The sequence below is a fragment of the Electrona antarctica genome, assembly GCF_951216825.1.
Source record: "Electrona antarctica genome assembly, chromosome: 1".
NCBI lineage: Eukaryota > Metazoa > Chordata > Actinopteri > Myctophiformes > Myctophidae > Electrona > Electrona antarctica.
This window is the reverse complement of record NC_136806.1, coordinates 10,518,017-10,545,896: the sequence shown is the minus strand read 5'-3', so window position 1 is coordinate 10,545,896 and position 27,880 is coordinate 10,518,017. Positions and strand designations below refer to the sequence as shown.

Sequence of the window (27,880 nt, the reverse complement as noted above, 5' to 3'; positions counted from 1 at the left end):
GGCTGAAGGCATGGGGAGAGAGTATGTTTTGTTTCTTTATTGTCTCCACCAGGCTGAAGGCATGGGGAGAGAGTATGTTTTGTTTCTTTATTGTCTCCATCAGGCTGAAAGCATGGGGAGAGAGTATGTTTTGTTTCTTTATTGTCTCCACCAGGCTGAAGGCATGGGGAGAGAGTATGTTTTGTTTCTTTATTGTCTCCATCAGGCCGAAGGCATGGGGAGAGAGTATGTTTTGCACTGCGTCCGTCCGTCCGTCCGTCCGTCCGTCTGTCCGTGTGTGTACGTCCGTCCGTCCGTCCGTCCGTTACCAGCTAATTTCCGACACCGTTGGCCCGATCCATGCCAAACTGTGCACACACACTCCCTGGATGCCAACGACGAACCTCTGCTCCAAATATTCCACAACGGCCTGTCACCACAAGGCCAATTTTGGCAAAACACATTTCTGTAGATTACTCGTACACATTTGATCCATACATCACACAATGCGCTAGTATACAGTACACTATCTCCATAGTCAACACGGATCTGCACCATTTCCTATATTCCATCCTGATTGGCTAAGATTGGCTTCCAAAGCTAACATGATTGGTCCGTTTCGAACAAAATGCCACAAATCACAAACAGTGTGCAATTTCTGTGAAAAAATATACACGCACATTTCCACTAGGACGACATGCCACTTATTGTTTTCCAAATCAGCCTCACAGTGGCGCTATAACAGGGCAATTCCTGTTTTGACCTATAACTGCATCGATCTGTGTACAACTTTGCATGCGCACTCCCTAGAGGCCATGGAAAACATTTTCCCTGCATCCCTCCACATCTGCCGGTGCCACCATGAGGCCGATAAACACACCGTTTATATTAGTCGCACAGATTTCATCCAAATCTCACGCAAATCGGTACACGTGATCTTTTTATATTTTTTCTAGAGGGATAGACAGTAGGCTGAGAGAGATGGGGGGGGGGGGGGGGGGGGGGGTGACATGCAGTAAAGGTCGAACCCGCGGCACACTGCCAGACTGGATTACCAGCCAAGGTGCCTGGACCACTGAGCCATGGCCCAGGCCTATTTCCGCTATCTTTGTAGTGATTCGTCATATCTGCCCCAAGTGTGGAAAAACAATGAAACCACAATGTTGGTGTGACAATGAATCATCAAGTCATGATTGTTGACAGCCATGCCTACGACATTTAAGTTGAGAACAGAACACCAAAATAGCATTTTGATGGAGCGTGGTACGTTTTGTGCGATTTTGAGGCATTAACATAACGTTGTTTGTAGAGGCATCGGCCTTCAATAACAACCCCCGGAACCCCCTCAAGGACCCCTGGGCGTCCCTGGGCCCCACTTTAATTCGGGCTGCTATACTGTTCACACACACATACGTACTAGCATCATTTCCTTGGAGAGAGATTCCCCAACGCAGGTCCCTTTCTCTGCCCCCCCTTTCCCTCTTCACTATGCTTTATCCCCCCTTCTATCCCCTCATTTCCAATTAATTCTTCATTCCTCTCATCATACATACTTCTCTACACATGAGGAACAGTGTCACCTACGGCACACACAAGAAGTAAGAAATTGTCTAGAGTGTTGTGTGTGTGCGCGCGTACGTGCGTGCGTGCGTGCGTGTGTGTGTGTGTGTGTGCGAGTGTGTGTGTGTGTTGCTGTGCATACGCACATGCACGTGTGTGCTGGCTGGCACATCTGTTATGTGCACACTGATCCACACACTTAAAGACAGTGACCCCCCAGCTGTGAGAGGGAGATAATCCAGAAGTGAGACACAACACAACCTTGAGAGGGCAGAGAGAGAGCTCTCGGAAAACACACTGGAATGACATTTTGTTCAGGGATTAGACAGCTGGGGGACGAGGGGGTTGTAGAGCAACTGTATTACTGATATGATATGTTCACAAATGGAAGCCGATATGATGTTGTATGCTGGACAGGTGTGAACTTGAAGGCAGTCACATCAACACCAAATTGCTCCCGGGGCCACTTTTACACAATCTCCACTTTAGCACTTTCATTAACACCTGCAAGTGCAACAACAGCGCCGACGCTTCCAATCAAACACATCCTGTAGCCATTTGAAGTCGGTATTCTTGACTGAGAAAGGAGAGAGGCCGCACAGCTCGTAGTCACGATGCCATCAAAATTATTTTCTTGAAAATGCAGAGTGGCTGTTATAGCAACATTTGTGTCAGGTCGTATGGATTTGGTGCAAACCAGACTTCATGTCAAATGATACATCAAGAGGTATTAAGATGACCTAAATTGTTCAGGTTTTATGGATTTGTTGCAAACCAGACCCCCCCTTTTCCCCTCACTGTATATGTTTCTTTTCCCTTTTTACCTCCTTTATGATGAATTCATGATCTGTTCCGTTCTTTGACTATATAGAATTGTCTATTTGTACGTCTCTAAATGTTTTGATAAATTGAACATGGTGGACCCTCTTGTAAACAAGTGTAATGCTTAATTGGGTCGTCCACTCACAGTTAACAGTCTTTGTATTGAGTTTGTGCTTGAAATGTACTGTAATTCTGCAATCTGTTAATAAATATTTCAATCAATCAGACTTCATGTAACCTGGCCGTCACATGAAAAAGGTACGAGTACAATGGTTCAGATGCATGATTTAGGAACGAACACATTGGGTTCATATCCAGGTCTATGCTGTGCCTGTTCCACCTCTCTTTCTCGGCTATGTCTTACCAGCATTCTACCGCAACGCGGGCCCACCGCATTTTAAATATTAATTAAATACTCATACACTCATCTCACACACATATGCATAACCAGATCATTGGAAGGGTTCACCGCGACTGTGCGGGTTCGATTCACGGTCATAATGTGCTCTTTTCTTGCACCGCACTGTAAGCTTATGTGGAACACGGATTAAATGACAGGCGGCGTAATAATTAACAAAATGCCTTATAATGTGCACCCATTAGGGCCATTAACTTCATAAGGTCCTTCATCAAGTGCTGGCTGAATAGCAGCTGAACCTAATTATAAACATCAATCAAGTGGAGTTGTAGTGGGTTCCTTTTACAGTAGGCTACCCTGCATGTTCTTTTGCGTAGTAGTATAGTTGGGAATTGAGTGAAACAAAACAAACAACTTACAAACAGTTTACACACCCAAAGAAGTCAATATACGTTCTGGAACTTTTTTCCGTTTTGATAGACATGTACAAATATACGTACTGTATACACATTTTTGTCAATAGAAATATCAGTCAATCAGAAACACAATCAGGTGCAACACATGCTTCCTCTTCAGACCATGTTTTAGTGTTGCTACTGTATATGGCCTGCCAAAGAGCTTGTGGGTAAACAGATCTCAAAGAACAAGCCACTCTGCAGTAATGATGACACTGATATAGAGAAAGTGAGCTCTGAAATCCACCAGAGCCATTCATTTCTCTGAGAATGTTAGTATATCCACACAGCGCTCACGATACCTCGAGAGGAGAAATGATTTCGCTGATGAGATTGCCGCGGGGGGTATTCGTGCACACATGTAGCCGAGGACACAGCGACAAGAAATCCATTCTGCTGATCAAAGACAAAGCCTCGAGAGGGCCTCTAATGGAATTTGGACTTATGAGGTGACAAATGGCAAAACACAAAGCAGGGGAAGGGATAAACACCCAAAGAAGAAAGGAAAGATTGAACAGAGAGACGGCCAATGGAGAAAGCATTTGACAAAAGTGGGGACACAAACAACTGCGTTGTCGGATGGATTAGCTTTTTCAAATTGTGGCAACAGAAGCAAACCCAACAGATTGTTTATTTGAAAAAACGTAACTAAATGCTCTTAATTTCAAAACGTATACATGTTTATGTTACTCTTTTTTTTTTTTAATATTTATGTTTTTTTATTGTTCATACCAGCAGCAGTTGGTCACAACATACAATATCTCACCTATATACAGGGAGAAAATAGAAATTAGGGGGGTACAAACATTTTTAGTTTTTTCCCTATAGAGGACGACCTCCTGCCTCCCACCCACCCTTCCACCCTCCCTCTGCCTGACAGTGACACTTATTGGAACAAAAAAAAAATACAAAAAAATGAAATAAACATAAAAGTACAAAAATGAGAATAGCTCTGTTCTTCATCGGCACTCCTTCCTGCAGTACACCCTACCGACAGCCTCCACCCGCCTACACTGCGCATGACCAAACCTGCCTCCGAGCCCAGGCCTATATGCATATTTGCACCTCAACCTGCAGTCAGTGGGTGAACACTAAGCAGTGAGTGAGTTAGGGCCGATTCATACTCCTATTTTACCGCTGTTTCGGCGCTGTAGTGCCGAAATGATTTCGGCTCGTCAGAAATTTTCAGTAGCACCGAAGAGCCGACTTTAGGACGGTACCCGCCCCCCCGAACCTCAAATGACGTCACATTGTAGGCTCTACAGCGCCGAACCGACTTTTATTCGGCTCTAAAATAGGAGTATGAATCGCGCCTTACTCTAAAGATTTGTTTGGGGATTTTTCTGCCTTTATTGATGGGGATTTTTCTGCCTTTATTGATAGTTTCAAGTGAAGAGAGTTGACAGGAAAGAGGGAGAGAGAAGGGGAGAAATGAAATGAAATGAAATGATTACTATATTTACCCAGGGTATCTGGGCTAAGCTCAAGAACTTGTTTCCAGCCAGGCCCTGCTCATAGAACATTTCATCGTAGTGGTTCAATGCCTTGTTCAAGGGCACTTCAGCGGTGGTAATTTTAACGTGTCGGACCGCTGATTCGAACTGGCGACCTTCCGGTATCAAGACCGCTCCGCAATCCGTTCGGCCACCGCTGCCGCTAAACACGCACCAAAGGTCGTCACGAACGGGACTCGAACACGCGACACGCTGTCAGGCCAGAGCCTATATATGTGACATGCGCCTGGACCACTAGGCCACCGTGCGCCCCACGTTTATGTTAATCTAATCCGATTACAGTTACAGGCTGCGTTACCTGTAACGCAGCCATGGGCGACTGTGGCTCAGGAGGTAGAGCAGGTCGTCCAATGATCCATGGGTCGGCGGTTCGAATCCCGGCTCCTCCTGTCTACATGTCGGAGTGTCCTTGGGCAAGACACTGAACCCCAAATTGCTCCCGATGTGCTGGTTGGTGCCTTGCGTGGCTTCCGCTGCAATCGGTGTATGAATGTGTGTGTGAATGGGTGAATGTGATGCACAATCTATGTAAAGCGCCTTGGATAAAGGCGCTATATAAATGCACCATTTACCATTTAACGCGTTACTCCCAACACGGTGTGACTTTGCATGAGCATGAGAGAGCATGTGTGTGTGTGTGTGTGTGTGTATAGGCTACTACGTGCTTGTGTGCACATGGAGGATGGGTACCGCCCGCTATGTACGCCCAAAGTATTGTGTGTCCTTGTGACACACAATATATATATAGACGGGCTGAAGAACGACAGACAGGTGTAATATTACAGACTGCCGCTATAGCAGTAGCCCCGCCCCCTGGTCCACTCACCCTCGGAGCTGATCTCCCGCGAGCGGACGAGGTCACTCTTGTTCCCCACCAGGATGATTGGCGTGTGTGGGTGTGACTCCCTGAGGAGGAGGCGGAGCTGGGCCGTGCGGTGGAAGCTCCGCCTGTCAGTCACCGAGAAGACGAGGATGCACACATCGCACTGCAGCGTCGTCAGGTCCTGAAATACGAGCAGTAGAGGGGGACACACATTACGTCAGGTCCTGTACGACACACACACACACACACACGTAAGACCAGGATATACACGTCACGCTGCAGCATCGTCAGGGCCACACACACACACACACACACACACACACACACACACACACACACACACACACACACACACACACACACACACACACACACACACACACACACACACACACACACACACACACACACACACACACACACACACACACACACACAGTTGTCAACCCCACCTAGGGCATGGGCACTGATGACACGGAGGAGAGAACACGCCCCCCAGCGTCCCCAGTGGGAATCAAAGCCAGGACCTTCTAGCTGTGAGGCGACACAGACTGTGCCACCGTGCCCCCATATCTAATAATTTCTATATTAAATATATAGAAAAACATTTAAAGATGGAGTGCCACAAGTTCCACTTTTTTTATTATTATTAATGCGATGCGATTTAGACACATAAAACAAATAGCGGGATGTCGTATTACGCAGCGGCGCAACACTGGATCAAACAATTAGCGGCAGTAGAACTGTTAAGAAGTAATGAAAATAAAACAGATCTATAGCTTGTAGATCTGCAACTTTCTCTTTTGGCAAATGTCTCTTTTGGGTCTCGACCTAAAACTTTTGGGAAACCACTTGGTCTATATAGTAATAATAAAACTGAATAACATGTACAGAAAATGGCAGCTCATTAAACCAATTCCCTTCGCTGAGCCTCGCTCCATTTTGTTGGCGGCCATTAGCTAGTCCATCAAGTGAGTCAACGAGTATCACTATTACACGTGCCCCAGGCAAAACATTTACCCATGACCAGCATTGTACTATAGTCTGCATTGAAGGGGCCAGATATAGCGACGGTGAACCAGTGGAAAATACAGCTTTACCGAGTGTTAACCCATTTTGACCCGAGATCAGATTCTAAAAATGTCTTCTACATCCTGACAGTTTTCTGAAAAAGCTATGTTTCTATGTCAGTGGTTCTTCGATTTTTCAAAAATATCAGACCTACAAGCTCGTAGCGCGCCACTTGGTGGCGCGCTACGAGCTTGTAGATCTGCTATTTTTCAATAGCTAAATCATAACATAATGCTAATACCAAAAGGAGGTTCCCGCCCAAAATGGGTTCCACTTCACCACATTTCAACCTATCTTCATATAATAGGTCCTCACTAATTAATTAATAATCATGAAAAAAATGGCACAATTGTTTTTCTACTTGGTCTGTGTCTCATAGGAGGGCTGTGGGCAGTTCAGAAACCGTCCTCCAGTGAGTCATGACATCATCAATGGGGAATACAAGCTAATAGAAACTGCAGGCTTTCTCACGATAATGAAATCTAAACATTTTTGTAAAAAAATCTTGTTTAAAAAAAAAATCTGCCTAATGATGATGTCACTGGAGGACGGTTTCTAAACTGCCCACAGCCCTCCTATGAGACACCGACTGAGTAGAACAAAAATCGTGCCATTTTATCATGATTATTAATGCGGACCTATCATATGAAGATAGGTTGAAAAGTGGTGAAGTGGTCCTTTACTGTAACTATACCGAGCGGGTTAATTTAACCGTAACATGGACCTGCATGAGGTCCACCGATTATTTGTTACGTTTTCAAAGCCTAAATTACAGTATGCCTTCTCACCATGTTGCCTTTTTATAGTGGCAGAACCCGAGGCCAGTGTTGTACCCGAACGCGTTCAAAGAACGATAGTTCACGAATTTGCGTCCCTGTCAGCATTCTCTAAATCCCTGTCTCTCAGCTGGTGAGCAAATGGCTATAGCCTAGGCTGTGGCAATAATAAAAAAAATAAAAAATAAAAAAATAACGAAAAATAACTAAAATCATTCATGTTTTGGAACCATGAACTTTAGTTCAAAATGTTGAATTATGAACTGTGAACTGAACTAGTTCATAAAATAAATGAACTTTCCCAAAACTGCCCGAGGCTGCGTTTATGACAACCAGAAGCAGAGGACCCCTGCAGTGGTGGAAAAGGCTTTACGTATAGTAAAAGTGTCAACTAGAAAAAGTGCCCTTCTGGGCACAGGTCTCCACCAGGAGGATAGGACTGTGGGCACAGGTCTCCACCAGGAGGATAGGACTGTGGGCACAGGTCTCCACCAGGAGGATAGGACTGTGGGCACAGGTCTCCACCAGGAGGATAGGACTGTGGGCACAGGTCTCCACCAGGAGGATAGGACTGTGGGCACAGGTCTCCACCAGGAGGATAGGACTGTGGGCACAGGTCTCCACCAGGAGGATAGGACTGTGTGAGATGTTTGGCAAAATGTTTAGGAGTAATATAAACATGTTTGTTTGTTTGTTTTTTGCAACAATGTTCTTTTGTTGAGGAAATGCAGAGCCAGATCACTCATAGCATCTCTGAGGATAGAATTCTGGATGAGCAGGACATGTGCAGCATTTTGAACAAAACGGGCCACTCCTGAAAACTTTGGAAGGCAATGTTAGCCAATCAGTGTAGAATCTGAGAAATCCAACAGACTGTCTTGTTCACATGACTACAGAGATCATGTGTACCGATTTGCGTGAGATTTGGATGAAATCTGTGCGACTAACATAAGCAATGTGTTTTGCAGAAATCGGCCTCATGGTGGCGCTATAAGCGGTAGATGTGGAGGGATGCAGAGACAATGTTTTTCCATGGCCTCTAGGGAGTGCGCATACATATGTTGTATACAGATCGATGCAGTTATAGCTAAAAACAGGAATTGGCCTGTTATAGCGCCACCATGAGGCTGATTTGGAAAAGAATGAGTGGCATGTCGTCCTCGGCCTAGTGGAAATGTGCGTGTATAATTTCACGGAAATGGCACACTGCGTTTGTGATTTGTGACATTTTGTTCGAAACAGACCATTCATGTGAGCTTTGGAAGCCAATCTTAGCCAATCAGGATGGAAGATGGGAAATGGTGCAGATCCGTGTTGATCACATGACTATGAAGATAGTGTATACCGAATTGTGTGATGTATGGATAAAATGTGTACGAGTAATCTACAGAAATGTGTTTTACCTAAATCGGCCTCATGGTGGCGCTATAACAGGCCATTGAAGAATATTTGGGGCAGAGGTTCGTTGTTGGCATCCAGGGAGTGTGTGTGCAAAGTTTGGCATGGATCGGGCCAACGGTGCCGGAGATTAGCTGATAACGGACGGACGGAAGGACGGAAGGAAGGACGGACACACACACACACACACACACACACACGGACGGAGTGCAAAACAAACGGTGCCGGAGATTAGCTGATAACGGACGGACGGAAGGACGGAAGGAAGGACGGACACACACACACACACACACACACACACACACACACACACACACGGACGGAGTGCAAAACATACTCTCTCCCCATGCCTTCGGCCTGGTGGAGACAATTACTGCAATGTAGAACTACTCCGTTACAAGTAAAAGTCCGGAATTAAAAATGTACTTGAGTAAAAGTACAAATATTGGCATCAAAATGTACTTAAAATACCAACGGTAAAAAGTACTCATTGTGCAGAATGTCCCCTTTCAAGTTTTCAAATGTGTTAAACATATTTAGAAAATAGCAGAGGCATCGTGATGCATTGTGTTGTGTAGATCGGCTATTTTCATAATTTTTCAATTATTCAATTAATCCCATTCGTCTTAGTACAGTACTTAAATAAATGTACTTAGTTACTTCCCACCACTGGAAGAGCCCATTATGTCCTCATTATGTCAGTGTACTTCATCAGAGGTCTCGAAAGGGCCTCCAAAATGAACACTTGGAACTTCATTAGCCTTTAAACAGTGGTTGCCGGCATGGTGTCCTGTCTGTCACAATCAGACAGTGTGGGTCTGCCAGGAGGTGAGAGCAGAGTCCTTATCTCTGTTGGTAATACACTCTCCCACTATCAGTATATTGCTCGCTACCGCGCTACCGCACGCACGCACGCACGCACGCACGCACGCACCTGCTCATCCTTCTCATGTCTCTCCTGAGAACACAGCAGGGGCTCACACACACACACAACTCAATATTTGCGACAAACGGCAGATACGGTCAAGTTTGTTCTCATGATTCCGTCCTTATACAGTTTGGCTCAGCACCAACAAAGAAATGGAGGATTATCTTTCTTTGAATGTCTCTCTCTCTCTTTCCTCCCATCCTTTTCCCTCCTGCTCTCTCTACCGTTTTACTGGGGGAACTGTGGTGGACGGTGAATGTCAAAAGGTAAATGCAATATGCGATTACGTACATTTCGATCTTTCAAGTGCTCCTTTGGGAGGATTAGGTCCATATATGTCTGTGTTGTGCAACATGACAGCTGCTGATATATTCTTTAGCAGGCCAGAATTATGATTTATTTTTTTCATTTGGAAACTACCTTAAAACTACGTACATTTTGTACAGCATCACAAGGTCCAGTCAATAACAGACATGATACACCTCTCCCCCAATACCAGAAACCAAAGTATCGAGACACACGGACTCAGCAATGTCGTCAGACGACATTTTATCCGACCGTAAATATGAGACTACAGTAACACAAGGACAAATGAATGTTTGTTTTACTGACATTCACTGCCTGGAGAACAGCTGATATTCACTGTCCATGACTCCTGGCTAAGGTCAGTGCAGGCTGGAGAGGCTTATTGGCGGCATCAGCCAGAGCGCGGGAGTCTATCCCCATTTCACAATGCACTATAGACCCCTGGGGGGTGGATGGCTGGGGTGGAGTGCAACAGCCATCAGTTCCCAGTAATTACTCCACAACTTGCTGCACCCAAGCAAGCCGTACACTGAGTTGGTGCTTGGCTCCAAAACTATGGAATGAACTTGCATCAGAACTGCAGACTCACTCCCAGACCCCAGTTTGTGCGTGTGTGTGTGTGTGTGTGTGTGTGTGTGTGTGTGTGTGTGTTTAGGCTGTTCAACAGTGCCACTTTAGGTCACCCAGCGGCATTGCAGCTGTTCATATAGTCCAGTCAGTGGAGCGGTGTGCACTGCTCAAAAAGGAAGTGGTGATGCCCCCAAAGGCAAAAACATATTTAATTATTATTTTAACCAAATGGGTTCCCAGATGGCCTGGATAACAACAGTTGTGGAAAAAGTACTCAAATGTTTAACTTAAGTAAAAGTACCAATACTGCACTGTAGAAATACTGTTACAAGTAAAAGTCTGCAATTCAAAATGAGCAAAAGTACAAAAGTATTGACATCAAAATGTATAATTAAAGTACCAAAAAGTAAAAGTACTCATTGTGCAGAATGTCCCAATGTATACAAATGGCCCAAATGTATACAGGGCTGAAGTGGTTAATGTATGTTTTGTAATAATAATCTAAATCTACAAAGTAACTATAGTTCAAAAGGCTCCATGCAAGTGGATGGAGCTACGGCGTTACTATGGAGTAAAGTTGATTTTCGAGTGATGGAAATAAGCAAATTAGAACTAAAACCCAGCGCCCCATTGAGGGCTTATATGGTGGGGTAGGGGAAAATAGCCAATAATGCGTTTTTGCACAAAATAACACCTGGACCACTTTGGTGCGGACTTGACAACTACAACGTAAGGTAAGAAAGCCTTCTAGCATGCAATTCTCCTTTAATAGCCTACTGGAACTAAAGACAGAATTAAATCAAATACTCATGGGCAGAATTCCAAGTGAAAGACATATTGATTGAAAAGTGCCTTTCTTCCAAACAATGAACAATGGAGCCAGCCGCGATGAGCGATGAGTTGACAGAAACGGTATGGCAGCAACATAAACAGCTATTAGCAGGGACTTGCACACATAGACATCAAAGGGGGCTTCAGCCCCTGCCTTTTTACCAGTCTGTAAAACAACTGCCCTCTCCAGACCATGAATGCAGCATTTACTATATGGTGAAAGAAATGCAAATACCCTCCTCTCCTTTCCATGCCATACCGGAAGGCAGCATTCAGGAGAATTGCTTGTTTTCCCGAAGTCTCCTGAACTTGAACACAGTATTTTGTGTTGAACAAATTTGTTTAGAATTCCATGTCGTATACAACGCATCTCCACTAGCTAAACAGTGCTGGGTTGCGCCCTCGAAAATAGCTGATCTACAAGCTCTCAACGCGTCGCGCTGCGACGCGTTGAGAGCTTGTAGATCTGCTATTTTTGTCCAAAAGTGCCCTCTTAACGGGATTTCAGCCCCTGCCCCTCTAACACTCTCTGCACGACTATTAGACCAGTAGTTTTCAGTATCCGCATGTTACAGTACATGTAGGGCTTTTGAGACTGGGCTACGCCTATACATTTGTGTGCTGCCTATATTAATATGTCCTATTGTTCTTGTTCCTGTCTGCTTCTGTGATGTGTCCTGTAATGTATCTTTTGTAATGTATCGTGTATGTCTTGTCTGCATCTTGAACGGTGACGTCATGGACGCAAAACAAATTTCAGTGCAAGCTGACAATAAAGTTGTATCGTATCGTATCGTATCGTATCGTACATCCATGATGACACTACTGAAGGTGAATTTCTAACCTCCGGAGAGCTTTAGAGATGTAAAAAAAAAAATCACACATATCCTGCCTGGTGGCCAGCGGGGACCGGCCCGTAGCCCCCGAGAGCAGGAAATGCATGATGAGCCCCTGGCACTCTATCTCTCTGACAGAGTGCAGGGCAAGGGGGGGAAAAAACCAGGAGCCAAGAAGAGACTTATAGAGGAGAGGGGCTACTGGCGCGGAAATGAGCTCGGCCACCTGTCACTGTCTGATCGAGTGATGGGAGCAGGAGTAGAAGGTGGAGGGGGGAGAGAAACAAGAGAGAGGGGGAGAGAGAGAGAGAGAGAGAGAGAGAGAGAGAGAGAGAGAGAGAGAGAGAGAGAGAGAGAGACCCCGAGAGAGCCATGCTTTGTGGGCATGAAGAGGAAGAACACAGAGTGAACATCGATTGTAGGCGTTGTGGTGAAGGGCTCTTGGGAGGAAAATTGTAATAAAGTAACAAGGAGGCTTTAATGTCAAGCCGAGACACAGTACAGTATATATTCTCTCAAGCAAGCCTATCTCTTCCATAATACGTTTGCTCCAGACACATTCTGAAATTCAGCCCGTTCAAATTTGAGAAGAGGAAGCCTTCCACCGGAAAAGCTCTTCAGACAGGAAAGGTATATATGAAATAGGAAAATGTAATCCCCCTCTGCAACATAACCATGGCAGGCCATTGCGATGGTAAGCTGTGCAGTGCATGTCTATCTTAAACCCGGCGATAGCTAGCGTAGAAGATATGGCGACCGTACAGATTGAAGAAGACATGCATGGCATGGACTTTTCCCACAGCTAAACGACAGTGTTGGTCATTTCTGAGGTATTTTTGTCACTGTACATTTGTTGAGGTGCGCTAGCCCCTCCCATATTCAGCTATATTAACTGCTGCAACAACTAAACATTTGTTCAAAGATTGTTGGACAACCACTTCAGAGGCTCTATACACCCATGTATGAGAACAGCATCCTCAGGTTAGCAAGGAATATAAATACTAGCCATGTTTTGTATGGAGAGTACCTGTATAGGTTTCTGCCTTCAGGAAGGAGATATGGTGTTCCAGCATACAATAAGGTCAGACTGAATAGGTCTTTTGTCCATCAGTCGATTTATCAGGATTTTGGCCAGGACTAGTCTGAGCTGTGGACATGCCCTCTGACCTTATGTTTCTATGCATGTACAGTAATTGTATTTTCTTTTTGTCCTGTGTTTTTCTTTCTTTTTTTAAATTTGTATCCTTTATTTACCCAGGGTGGTAGCTGAGCACAAGTGCTCATTTTCAGAAATGCCCTGCACATAGACACACAGACAGACACACATTAAAACCTGGGAGCTGACCAGTACAACCACAGTCTTATACCGTTGGCCACTAAGCAGCTCCACTGGAGCAGTTGGGGGTTCAGTGCTTTGCTCAAGGGCAACTTCAGCGGTTTTGGGTGAGTGATGACAATCACTTCCCGACCCAGATTTTTCCTGCCCGTCCGGGGAATCGAACCAGCAACCTTTCGGCAACAAGGGCGCTCCTCTAACCCTTAGGCCACCGCAGCCCCCAATGTCAAATGTGTGTATATGTGTTTGCAAATGTCAAATGTGTGTATATGTGTTTGCATACAAGGCCGTTTTTTTCCCGTTTACTTCATATACAGACACATACAGAACAGAGTTGTGAAACGTAAAAAAAAAAAAAAGACGTCAAAAGACGATCTGGGCGACTAAAGTCATATAGGAGTAAAAGACGCCAGGCAGTTGGTGGTTAATGGTGAACCTTCTGCTTCCCAGACGGCCTCTGTCTAAACCCTGCTATGGCCGCCCGCACAACCTTTTACCATACAACGTAGGGCAGACAGGCAATAACATGGCGGTGGTTTATCAAATACAGCAAAGGCAGGCACTGTCTTTACAATAAGGTCACAGAAAATACCAAAACAGCTGAATATTTTTTTTTTTCATTTTGCAAAGTTCTGAAACACCTGAATGAAAGCTTTTTCATGGTATTTTTAATTTCCATTTCTGCTCAGCAGCTACAGCTAGCCAATTAGTTTTCAAGGGTTATTCAAGCGACTGCACAGAGAATAATGAAGTGGGTTAAAATGGCAGAATATTTAACTACAGATGGGTAGTAGGGTAGGTGGAAGCATTTGGGAATTGCGGAAGCTGTCTGTCTAGAAAGAGTAACTCAAGACGAGGTCCATTCCCTCACTCTTCCCCCACTCGCTCTTTCTTGGCAGCTTCCCTGTTCACTGAGCAGGCCATCTGTTAACACCCACCCCTTTTTTTTTTTTACACACACACACACACACACACACACACACACACACACGCACGCACGCACGCACGCACGCACGCACGCACGCACGCATTGTTTGTGCAATATCATACAGCATCATCGTACAAACAGACAGACCCTTCTTCAGTCTATAATATAATCAATAAATGAAAACATAACATGCACTTGGGCTGGGCATTCTTTTGTAAACACGCATGCTCAGAATATTGGCATTTATCAGCGGTTTACGGTGTCATATCAATACAAATATAATTGTCGCCAACAATCACCACATGAACAACGTACAGGCAGACACTCGGAGCAGAGATCTAAAGCCTGATTGGTACATCGTCATGTCTTTATTGATCATTTCTGCGATCCAGCTGGCAGACGATAAACTGATTGACATGCTGCTGACACCAAAAGCGACATTGTTGTGTCCTGAATGATGGAATGTGGACATTGTCGACTCAACAAACGTTCAACAAATTGAACCACAAGGCAGCAGGGTGGATTTTGGCAACAAATTTTGATTTTAGTTTAGTCATGGTCTTTTGAATAAAATGTAATTTAGTTTTAGTCATATTTTAGTCATCTGAAATGCTTTAGTCTTAGTCTAGTTTTAGTCGACTAAATCTACCGTTTGCAGGTCTTGATGCCGTCGTAATGGCCGAGTTTACGCTTGCTGAAAATAGCCGATCTACAAGCTCACAAGGTGTCGCGCTACGACACGTTGTGTTGCGTTGTGAGCTTGTAGATCGGCTATTTTCAGCATGCAACCAAGTGTAAAATTACTTTTGTCTTTTACTTATACTGGATTGTCCACTCCCTTTCTAACATTTTAGTCTAGTTTGTATTTGTTGACGGAATTTTCAATATATTTAGTCTTAGTTTTAGTCATCATAGTTTAGTTTATTTCCATTTCGTTTTCGTCAGTGAAAAAAGGTAGTCGACGAACATTTTCTGCCATAGTTTTTGTTGACGAAATCAGCACCGCAGGGTGTATTCCGACCATAGACATATAAACGTAGACACCCTTTCCGGCTCTGAGGCGCGTGTCACAATTGGAGGCACAATTGTCCCGAGATTCCTTGCAAAGCATTTGCCTTCAATGAACCCTTCCGCGTGCGTAACTTAAGTCCCGGAAAAGACGCGCTGTGATTGGCCAGAAGTCACTTGAGTGACAGAGAGAGACATGGAGGAGTCGCATGAGTGACATCACTTGGGCAGTGACGCAGCGCGCCTTCAGCAAATGCCTTCAGCACTTCTAAATAAGAAAGCTGCGGAGAACTGTTGCTTTGTGTTCATTCTTTAATGTTTTCTGTTAGTAATCCCCCCCCCTGGCTCTGATGTTGTATTGTTGTATTAACCCAATCCAAGCCAAGGAACGACAGGTTACATTTGAAGCACTATAACCCCCTGTGCCAGGACGTAATTTTGCGTCTTTTTTTTTTTTTACAATAGAAACGCTGGCCACTGGTCTGCGTTTCTATTGTAGTGTACTGGCATGGATTGTGTTAATAACTTTGTTGTTTGTTTGTTTGTCTTAGTTTCGTATTGTAATGTATTGTCATGACTGTTATAAAGATTTGTTTAAAAAAAAAAAACGCCTCCAGCACTGCACTTCCGCTTGACTTCCTGCCTTCATTGGAGACACGTCGCTCCAATGAACTGCAGCGGCCAGTGAGGCATCTATATTTTGTAATATCTATGATTCCGACAGCCTTGAGAACCACGAGCAGGGCAATGGCCATGCCTGAGACAGTCTGCATGTAGGTAGGGAATCTGTTATAATCCAGTTTGGTCAATATAATCACATGGATCAATTAGGCCGTGAGCCAGGACCCCAAATCTGGGGTCATCTGTACCGATGGGGTGAATAAGTCTCATAGTGATTTTTGGGAAGGTATACATCCCTAGTGCTAGGAAAAATGTGATAGCATTGCATCTGTGGTAGCTTTCTGTGTGTTATCACTCCATTTATAACCACATGCCAAAACTCAATTTTCCAAATCCGAATGGAGCATTCTACTTCAAACTGATGGTTCTCTCCTATTATTGATCATATATCTTTGAAGAATGGTTGGGATACAGCTCAGACTATATATTTCTCTGAAAAGTTGTTAAAATTAGCACATCTAGAAATGTTATCTATTACAGGAGAGACAACATATAGGGACTATATATTACATGAGACGTACGTACTTCTGTTTTCATGAAAGACGCAGCACAAAGGTTCCCTCTGTAAATAACTGTAAATATTTAAAACCATCTTAGAACATAAATTCTAATGAAATGTTTTATGAAATTCAATAAACTAAATATAGTGTAAGTGTACAGTGTAAGTAATGCATAAGATAACTTTCCGTTCACCATTACATCACCTTTTAGTCCATTTGACACTTCTATCTGTTCAATACAAAACCTAATAATGCTGTTTCATATTACGTTTTTGTTGTTGATTTGTATTTGGGGACAATTTTAGCTTGGTTGCCCAAACTTTGGTAATTGGCATAATCAAAAAAGGCCTTTATATCAGGTCAATCTCACATGTTAAAGGTCTGGTCAATGAAACAGAAACAACTATTTCTATTTCTATAACAACTTATACTTATACATTTGTAATAATAGCATAAGAAAATGATAATATTTATCTTTTGCAACTACATTCAATATCTGTAAGCTTCAACTCATAATCAGGAACATAAAATCAACCCACCACATCCCCCTAGCCCTCCTGATTGGCAGCAATATCTTACCCAAATCCTGATCTACCGCATCGTCTCTTTATTATCAACATCACTTCTCATTTGTAGCTTCAACATCTCATCAGGTGTCAGGTCACCCTTAGCAAAATGTGGATCTCCCATCCAAATTGTGTGACATCACCTGAACTTTCAAATTGAGCTTGGTGGTCTGCCACATTCCACTTGTATATGAGTACAACTGTCGTGGTACAACAGCAGCAACAGATTGTTACATTGTGACACCCAACTCACCCAGCACATCAGGGTAGTCTGGGAAGTTCCCTGCCAGCAAAGTATTTTGTGCTCTGATCTTGCCTTTGCACATGGATATGAGGTTGCACAGGACTGTCCCATTGAAGGTCGTTAATGTCAAGGCAATTATGTTTATGCACTGTCAAATAGGTCTACATCTATTCTATGGTAACATATAGCTGTATAGTCATATTATCCTGCTCATTACTGTGCACAAATGTATACATCTTGGTGTTTGAGCACAAATGCATTTTGAGAACCCCCACATTTTCAGTAAAGCGTGCACGCTGTGCGGCCCCCCCACACACCATCATTCTACAGTTCAATCTATACCCCTGCTGTAGGTTACAACAACAAACAGCTGCATATCAATGGTAAGGTGAATACTGTGCATGTCAACCAGTGACCATACTGTATCTGCTGCATGCTTGGACACACCTGCTTATGAGACAGACATTGACCTGACCTTTAGCACATAAGATTGACCTACTTATAAGGAATTGATTTTATGTGACAGTTATTCTGTTCATTTTGTAATTGTAATGTTTTTACATAATGCAGTACAATAGAACATCACTTTGGGTGTGGTATGGACACCATTTTGGATTTGGCAATACATAATTAACTAGTGATGGGAGATTAATCGGCAAACACATCGGTATCGGATGATTTGAGTTGTTTTTAGATTAATCGGCAACGGTTTGATTAATCAGACCGATTACGTTTTTCAATAAACCTTTCCCTACTCCTTTTTCGAACATAGTAACTGCGAGAGTGAGGTCTAGCCAACACCAACTCGGGATTCCTGGATCGCTGCCCTCCACAATGTCCTATCCAACATCAGGTTATTGAGCTCTGCAGTGTTGTTAGCCAAGCTGTCGCTCCGCAGCACGTCTACATAGGTGGTACGCTTCTTTCCCCCCCTTGGCTTTGCCCTGGGTTTGGCTCCCATAGTCAATTTACTTGCCTCAAGTTCTGGGTACCTGACGCAGTGCCCTGCCAGCCTCATCCTTCTCTCTCTGACTTTACAATTTACAATTTAGGCATTTAGCAGACGCTCTTAATCCAGAGCGATTTACATTAGGCAGGAACAAAAGTATGGGAATACATCACATATATAAAATGCATTTATCAAGAAGCATGCGTAAGCTAAGAACGTAACTAGAACATATCTATATAATGACACTATACATATTAACTATACATATATACTATACTATGCTATACATATGTAGGCTACTATGATGTGCTATGACTATATACAATGCAATTATTGTGCTGTCTACATGACATGCTATAAGTCTGTTTCAAATGCTATCTAAGTCTAAAAAGTGCTATCTGTCCATGACCCGTGGTAGGTCCCCATAGAAGAGGTCCACATTTCTGATGTGACACCTAGTGCCATTCGTAGCATTCTTGTGTAGACTCCATCCAGGGATTTTTCCTGTTGTACTGTGAGGGTCCATGTCTCGACAGTATCTATGAACAGCCGCCTCTTAAGGTCTTCTCCCATGTCTGATTTCCACACTCTCCTCATCCCGTGCAAGGCTTTCCAGGCAAGTGCTCTCCGAACCTTCAGATCCTTTTCAGTTGAGGCAGTCCAGGCCCCGAGGTACTTGAAGTCCTCGACTCGCTCGAGCACCGTCCCGTCTGCAGTGGCAATGGTTTTGTCCTCTGTGTTGACTGTCATTACCTTTGTTTTCTTGGTATTGAGCTTGAGGCCGAACTTGGACCTTGGCTCGAGTCTGGCTGTAGCTTGACTCTATCATCTGGACCAACTTTTCTGGAACTCCGTAGGCACGTAGAATACTCATGAGTTTCCCCCGGTGGATGGTGTCGAAAGCCTTTTGGAAGTCAATGAATGTGATCACCGCTGACAGGTTGCGCTCCCATACCCCTTCCAATATCCTCCTCAGTGCCAGTATCTGCCCGACTTTCGAACATAAACATAAGTTAAGGATTATGAAAGATCATTATTATTATTATTTTTGGACGTTTATTTCCTTTTCTCATTTATATTTTAACATGTTTGGAATAAATAAAAAAATGAAAATAATGAAATTAATGAATCGGTCTGTCTTTACAGATAAACAAGCCCAAAGTAACAGTTTGAACAGATCTACAAGCTCACAATATTATAAAGGTATTTAAGTTAGATGTGACTTGCCTAAGCCTGCAGTGCAGACACCCTGTTACATGTATTTTTCAGAATAGACAAAATTATAATCTTTCAATACAGAATGAGATCGACATTGGTAATATTGGTTATCGGCCATAACAGCAATTAATTATATCGGATATCGATATCGGCCAAAATGTCTCATCGGCACATCCCTATAATTAACTGATCACTTTCACTGATTCAGCCACATTCCTTTAGTCCTAAACCCCCAAATAATGATGTTATAGCCATTTTAAGCTCCTGGCAGCCATATTGGACGCCATCTTGAAAATGACGCCTTTCCAGAACATATATTTTCCTATATTTTCAGTATATTCTTAAGCATGCCTAGAGGTACCAGAACCAATTGGAAAAACCTTTTCTATCATTTTTGGGGGGTGTATTACTATTTCTTTTTCATATTGATCCATGCAATTTTCGCCTAGTGTTATAAAATAAAATGCATGATAGCACTCATAAAGCTACCACGGGTGCAATGCTATCACATATTTTCTAACTCTAGACATGTATACCTTCACAAAAATCACTATGAGCCTTATTCAGCCAGATGGTACAGACCAACCCCCCTGGCTCACGGACTAAATGTCCAAGCTGATAACTTCCTCAGCATACAGTAGGATGCAAAAGGTGGCTTTTTGCAATCAGCATGTGGATGCCAAAGGAACCTGACCAACCATCTGATGTCAGCCACCTTTTTGTTTCTGCACAATAAATAAACAGTACAGAAAGGTTAGTGCAGGTGAGAGAAGAAACCCATAAAGGGCTTATACATGGTTCTCACCTAAGATAATAAACAAATAGTAAGTAGACAAAGTGACCATGCATACTTGATTGTCGAAATCAACATTTCCATGGTTATTCACTGATCCCTTAGCGGTATAATGTCTCCCTAACTTCCCTAAAACAGACACAGCACTTGACAAACTGTTGTGAAGATACTGCTACTACTCTCTGATTCTTAAAGGACAACTTCACCACTTTTCAACCTATCTTCATATAATAGGTCCTCACTAATAATCATGAAAAAATGGCACGATGTTTTCTACTCAGTCTGTGTCTCATAGGAGGGCTGTGGGCAGTATAGAAACCGTCTTCCAGTGACATCACCATTAGGCAGATTTTTTTTAAACAATTTTTTTTTACAAAAATGTTTAGATTTTCATTATCGTGAGAACGATGGCTTCCATTTTTGCATTGCAACTTTTCATGACTAGAAAGCCTGCAGTTTCTATTAGCTTGTATTCCCCATCGATGATGTCACTGGAAGACGGTTTCTGAACTGCCCACAGCCCTCCTATGAGACACAGACCGAGTAGAAAAAAATTGCACAATTTGTTCATGATTATTAGTAATAATATAATAGTAATAATATTATTACAACATTATTATATGAAGATAGGTTGAAAAGTGGTGAAGTGGTCCTTTAATGATTCCATGTTTATTCTTAGTTCTTTGCATTATACAGTATTGATATTCTCATTGTTAGGTTTGCTAACAATACCGCCTGCAGCACTGCCTGAGGAACAATACATTAATCTTACTCTCATGTAAATGTATACAAGATGTAGCGATAAAGAAACCTTGAAACCTTGAAAGCTTTAACCTTAACGATACCACGCCTCATTTTCATCCTGATAAATTATTGTCCATTCACACAACATGTATGTGTGCTTGTGCATGTGAAGAAAAGGAGACGGAGTGTAACCATTAGTAAATGCACACAGATTCCAATCTCTAGATTTCCCTGTAGTTACTACAGCTTTCGTTTTTTTTTTTACATGCTTTTTCATTTCTGGGAACAATTATTTGTAATCATTTAATTTGCTATATTTACATTTCTGTTATTGGAGCTCCACGTATAATGCTCAGGAGCAGGATAACACCTCCCTCCAATCAAGGGGCGGCGGTGGCTCAGGGGTAGAATGCCTGGATGGTAACCGTAAGGTTGCCAGTTCAAACCCGGGCTCCCCCCAGAGTTACTGTCGAAGTGTCCTTGAGCAAGACACTGAACCCCTAATGGCTCCCGATGTGCTAGTTGGTGCCTTGCATGGTTTCCGCTGTGTATGAATGTGTGTGTGAATGGGTGAATGTAATGCACAATCTCTGTAAAGCGCCTTGGATAAAGGCGCTATATAAATGCACCATTTACCATTAAAGTCACTTCAGAAATCTTCCCCGCTTTTCTCTCACATTCTGCGTATTTTCCCCATTTCTTCTTCTCTCTAGTCTTTCCTTTTCACAGGCTTTTAAGGGGTTTGTCGTACCCAGGAGTTAAGCCCCTTTCCAAGATCCTGAAAGTCCCGTTCTCTCAGTCTGTCTCTGGATATCTGTGCACATGTCTTCCTCTGAGGCTGTCTGTGAATGTCTACTTTGTCCATGTTCATGCATGCAAGTATGCCTTTGTACAGTATATGTGTGTGTGTGTGTGTGTGTGTGTGTGTGTGCATCCCGCCACAACATATTCCTCCACTGGAACACCATGCCTGCTCTAATAAAATACTTCACAGCGGTTGATATAGCAAGGTCAGCACAAAGCATCTTAAAAGGTTCACATGTAAATGTGCCCTCGTCTCCCCCGTCTCCACACAATGCAGGGCACACTCAAAAACACAAACATGCAAAAACATGCATACACACATAAATTATATCCGGTACATGGAAACACTATTAAGCAACCATGTTCCTTCCACAGTAGTCCTAGAGAGTTCTATAATAATATGGTGATCTCCACATACCAATCTTGTGGGGATTTTTAAATGCAAGGTATTATTAATGGATGTGTCCCCCTTAGTTGTTGTTGGGAGTATTGCCAAGTACTGTATATTTGTACATTTGCACACCTGGAATTCACTAGCCTGGCTAATAAGCCAGACTCAAATCACACTGTCGTGTGGTATTTGAGTCTGGAGATGCTGTGTATGGATCTTGTTTCCCGGGGGGGCGGGTTCAAACATTTTCTCTTTGACGCAATTGGTTAGAGCTACTGTCAGTCAAAGGTCTCAAGCATTGAACGTCACTGTACCAAAGCCCGCCCATATTGCATACCGTGTCCCGATTGGCCACACCAGTTCTCTGGTGTAGGAAATGGGCGTACAATTGAGCCTCTCCAGACCATAATCCGCCGGCAGGCAATTTTTTTTTTGCCAACGGCTGATTCGGTCTGGCTTATTAGCCAGGCTAGGAATTCACCCCCTATATTTATGAACCATCCTAACCATTAGTAACTAGGAGCAGTGGGGAACTATAGAACAGCGCTGCAGGGGAGCAGGTGGTGTCCTTTTAGTCTCGCATTGCCAGACTGTGGCCTTTCGCAATTTTCAAATGCTTCAGTCATACAGTCTGGAGCCTCCTCCCCACTTCCGTTTCGTCTTTACAGTCGCGCACATTTTTCCTAACATGAATAGAAATCATCTAAGCATATATAGTTTACAGCTTATCAGAAAAGGAATGACAAAAAAAAAGCTCTGAAGATTATTTTGAATTGAGTACTGAGGATTTCAGAAGGTGTAGTTCCAGACTCTCGCATTCAGAGATTGTGGAATAGTTGTCTGGCTACGCGAGACTAGAAACCCAGACGTTTTTATTTCCAGGGAGAAAAAAAAGTCTGGGTCCGAGTCCACTTCAATTCGGCGTAGAGTAGCGCAAACGTCGATCACTCTGCTGATTTCTGATCGTCTGCACCTTTGTTAAATTGACGCACACACGCACACACACACTCCTCTCTCTCTCTCTGTCGCTCTAATTAATTAGTCTCATGTCCAGCAGCTGCGCACAGTTTCTGCCGGCGGATCCTGCCGGGAGCTGCCTATGCCATAGAAAGCATAGGTGAGTTCCAGGCTAAGCCAGGAGCAGCTGGGGATCGAGCCGAGAACCTTCCGGTTCCCAAACGGCTGCCGCCCAAATATGAAGGGCTGCCCTATTTGGAGAGTGAAAACCACTCTTCAAAAGTTTCCACACGGTTTAAACATTGAACGCTGCATGGGAGATTCTCCTCAGTCTCTATTCTTGAGTGAATCATTTAGTGACCGTCTGACTTGTGAGTCTAAATTTCCAGGAGAAAACAGATACTGCAGACAGGAGCTCTCTCTGCCTGCCGTCACGTTACTCTTCTTGGCTGCGGTTACACCGCTCTCTTCATGTGACTCCTGGAATCAGTGGCAATGCAACGCAAGCTCTGTGATCAGATAGCAGTGTATATATCATGATCCTGTGCAATATGTAAAGCTGAAGATAACATCTCTGGAAAATGGCATTTCGTTTTCCTTCATATTTTGCAGTTCTTGTGTAAATAAACGTTTTTCTAGCCCCTATATAATGGTAAATGGTGCATTTATATAGCGCCTTTATCCAAGGCACTTTACAGAGATTGCGCATTACATTCACCCAGTCACACACTGATGCCGGAGGAAACCATGCAAGGCACCAACCTGCACATCGGGAGCAATTAGGGGTTCAGAGTCTTGCTCAAGGACACTTCAACACCAACTCTGGGGGAGCCCACAGGGTTCGAACTGGGAACCTTGCGGTTTCCATCCGGTCACTCTACCGCTGAACCACAGCCGCCCCATGCTGTTCCTTACAACACACATTACCAAAGTGAATGACCGAAAACAATCCCTGTGCTCTCGCTAGTGGGACTAAAGAATCTAATGAAATCTAATCTAAAACTTTGCTTAGCAAAGTAAAGACTTCAGCTAATGAGGTAGCTTCTCCACAAAGTCTTATGGTGACATGGACCATAAAAACAATATCCTAGCAAAGTATGTATTCTCTACAAACTCAAACGGTCCAAAACATTTCGGGGGGTCCCCAGAAATACCAAAACTACAGCAAACTATACTATAACAACTGATCAAACATTGGCCAAATTGTCAAATAATATAAGAAAGAGGCAACATTGTGAAAATAGTCTATCTACAAGCTGTCTGTGGAACTTAGTCAAACAAAATGTAATGCCTCAACTCCTAAGATTCCGGGGAAGTCAGGCTGGGGATCCCCAGTTCATATATGATTTTGGGGGGGGTCATCACGGCCTGAAAAGGTGGAGATTGAACCACTGCTCTATGTGACCAGAGTGTGTAGACCAGCATTAAAGATAACATAGTCCTGAGGAGACAAACCAAATTAATGGGCATGATTTGGGGAGGTCGACTGTCAATCTTTCGAGTTTTCAAGATATCATGTTTGGAACCAAAGTGTTGGATAGACAGATGGACGGATGGATGGAGAGACCGAAATATATCGTCATCCTCAGAGCCTCGCCGTTGGTGGTCTATAAACAGTAAAATAGTATGCAATACTTTTTACCAATAAAAGAGCATTGCTTCTTTATTGGTATGTGTTTGGTTACTGTGTTTGGGGCGGCGGTGGCTCAGGGGTAGAGTTGCCGGATGGTAACCGCAAGGTTGCCAGTTCGAACCCGGGCTCCCGGGTTAGTGTCGAAGTGTGCTTGAGCAACACACTGAACCCCAAATTGCTCCCGATGTGCTGGTTGGTGCCTTGCATGTTTTCCGCCGCCATCGGTGTATGAATGTGTGTGTGAATGGGTGAATGTAATGCACAATCTCTGTAAAGCGCCTTGGATAAAGGCGCTATATAAATGCACCATTTTACTGTGTACTGACTAACAGCAAGCGGCAGTGTGCTCGAGTGCCTGCCTTAAATGGTGCATTTATAAAATGGTAAATGGTGCATTTATATAGCGCCTTTATCCAAGGCGCTTTACATAGATTGTGCATTACATTCACCCATTCACACACACACACATTCATACACCGATTGCGGCGGAAGCCATGCAAGGTACCAACCAGCACATCGGGAGAAATTTGGGGTTCAGTGTCTTGCCCAAGGACACTTCGACATGTAGACAGGAGGAGCCGGGATTCGAACCGCCGACCCATGGATCATTGGACGACCTGCTCTACCTCTTGAGCCACAGTCGCCCCTGCCTTGCCAGGGAGGAAGGCACCCCGTAGTAGTAGTCGGGATATAATATAACACTATGGCTCAGTCCATCGTATCTGGGAGGGTCAACAATATCCAGCACCTCGTCGAGAGAGAAATGCTTCCGCCTGACATCCATCAGGCACACATATACATCAAAGGGCCCTTTTACCCGTCTGTAAAACAACTGCCCTCTCCAGACCACGAATGCAGCATTTACTACATGGTGAAAGAAATACAAATGCCACTCCTTTCCATGCCATGCCGGAAGGCAGCATTCAGGAGAATTGCTTTTTTTCATAAGTCCCCTGAATTTAACGCAGCATTTTGCTTTGAAACAAAATATATTTAGAAATCCATGTCGTACACCACATCTCCACTAGCTAAAGAGTGCTGTTGTGCCCCGAAAATAGCTGATCTACAGGCTCTCAATGAGTTGTGAGCTTGTAGATCTGCTAGTTTTGTCCAAAAGTGCCCTCTTACGGGATTTCAGCCCCTGCCCCTCTAATCTAACACTCTCTGCACGTCCCTGGGATCCATCCATCCTCACACCGAAAAGGCATCCGGCGATCCGTTTGTGCTCTCCTACTACCAGCAAGCGAGCACAATCATAATATGGGCAGGAGGCAGTCTCTGTGGGTAAATGTCAGAGCCGCCCCTTGTGCGCTGGAACAAGACAAGCCTCATGAAAGAGCACAGACTCAAAAGATCTGACAAGAGGTTCACTCCTCCCGGCGTCCAGAACAATAGAGGGTATGAAGGGAATAGAAAGAGAGTCCGTGTCTGGCACCAGTAATAATCAGCATGTCGTCGTGTCTGTATAGCGGCTCTATCAGGGCAGCATGCACAGCAATGGGCTGTTCACTGTTGCCCCGATCAGGGGGTCGCGACCCTTAGGGGGGGGTCGCCAAATTATTATGGGGGGGTCGCCAAATTATTATTAAAAAAAAAAAAGAAAAAAAAAAGGCAATATCCTATCATTTTTTTATATCAGAGCTTTATTGATTACAGAGGGGCAATTTGTCTAACCTCCACAGAATTGGAGTAATGGACACTAGATTCCATCCATACTGTATCGATTCGTCATTATCAGATGGTAAGACTGCCTCATGTGATGTGGTTAATATTATAAATTAATAGGAGCCGCTATGAAAGCCCAATAGGCGAAAACTGTGGCCACACGGCAAACACGCCTGGGGATCTAATAATTCGACTCGAAATGAGTCAAATGAAAATAAATACAAATGTATTGAATTCGTCTATGATATGCATACAAGCAATAGATCTTTGACATATTTCAACTCTCTTTTTTATGTGTTGACAAATATGGGGCACATACAGTACATATTTTATTTGAGGTTTGGCACGAGAATAGCCATTGATTTAGCATGAAGAATAAGAAATTCTAATGACATACACAAGCTTAGGTCCCATGTAAGCAGACGTGAGAAAGAGCGGACGACAAAAAAAAAAGAAGATCAATGAATTAGACTCGTAACGTGGGATTTCTTTTTTGCCAACGGCTGATTCGGTCTGGCTTATTAGCCAGGCTATGAGAGTTGGACCAAATGGACCCTTATAGATCTTTAACTCTTGAGCGTAAAATGGACCCGTAGATCTACAAGCTCGTAGCGCGCCACTGCTATTTTTTGAAAAATCGTGAAAATGTGGCACAAATCTTTGAATATAATATTCTTTCAGAAGACTTTTTATTTATTTCGACGTCAGGCCTAAATGGGTTAAACATCTGCATTACTTCATTTACAAAAAGTCTACACAATTAGAGAACGTAGAAGAATTGTTATTTTGATCAACATTTGCCAAAAGCATGGAATTGTAGACAAAACCGTATCCAACGACAACTAAATATTCTTTAGTTTTGGGTCTGAGAGGATAAATCTCATCAAACGGTGGTCCGTGGCTCAAATAAATAATGGGCCTTGAAATGAAAAGGGTTGAAAACCACTGGACTACTACAGGGCACTCTGTGTGACCATGTTCAATATGTCTTGTTCTGCCCAGAAGAGCAGGCAGGGTCATCAGCTGACATATATGGCACAACTGGGCCTTATTGCCTATAAAGCTTAAAGGAGAATTCCATACTAAATGGCTTTCTTACCTTTCTTTGTAGTTGTTACGTCCCCACCAAAGACGTCCAGGTGTTATTTTGTGGAAAAGCTCCTTATTGGCTATTTCCCCTACCATAAGCCCTACATTAATTGCATTGAATGGGAATTGAATGGGGCTATGGGGTGT

At 43.5% G+C, this 27,880-nt stretch overlaps 1 protein-coding gene across 1 annotated transcript in view; it reads right to left on the bottom strand.

The window, feature by feature from the left end:
- The window catches only part of rem2 (RAS (RAD and GEM)-like GTP binding 2), a 67,686-nt gene that overhangs the window by 18,423 nt on the left and 21,383 nt on the right, over positions 1-27,880 (bottom strand). Inside the window, exon 4 of the mRNA XM_079512311.1 lies at positions 5,515-5,692. Coding sequence (XP_079368437.1) covers positions 5,515-5,692 — 178 coding nt within the window. The remainder of the gene's footprint in view (positions 1-5,514; positions 5,693-27,880) is intronic.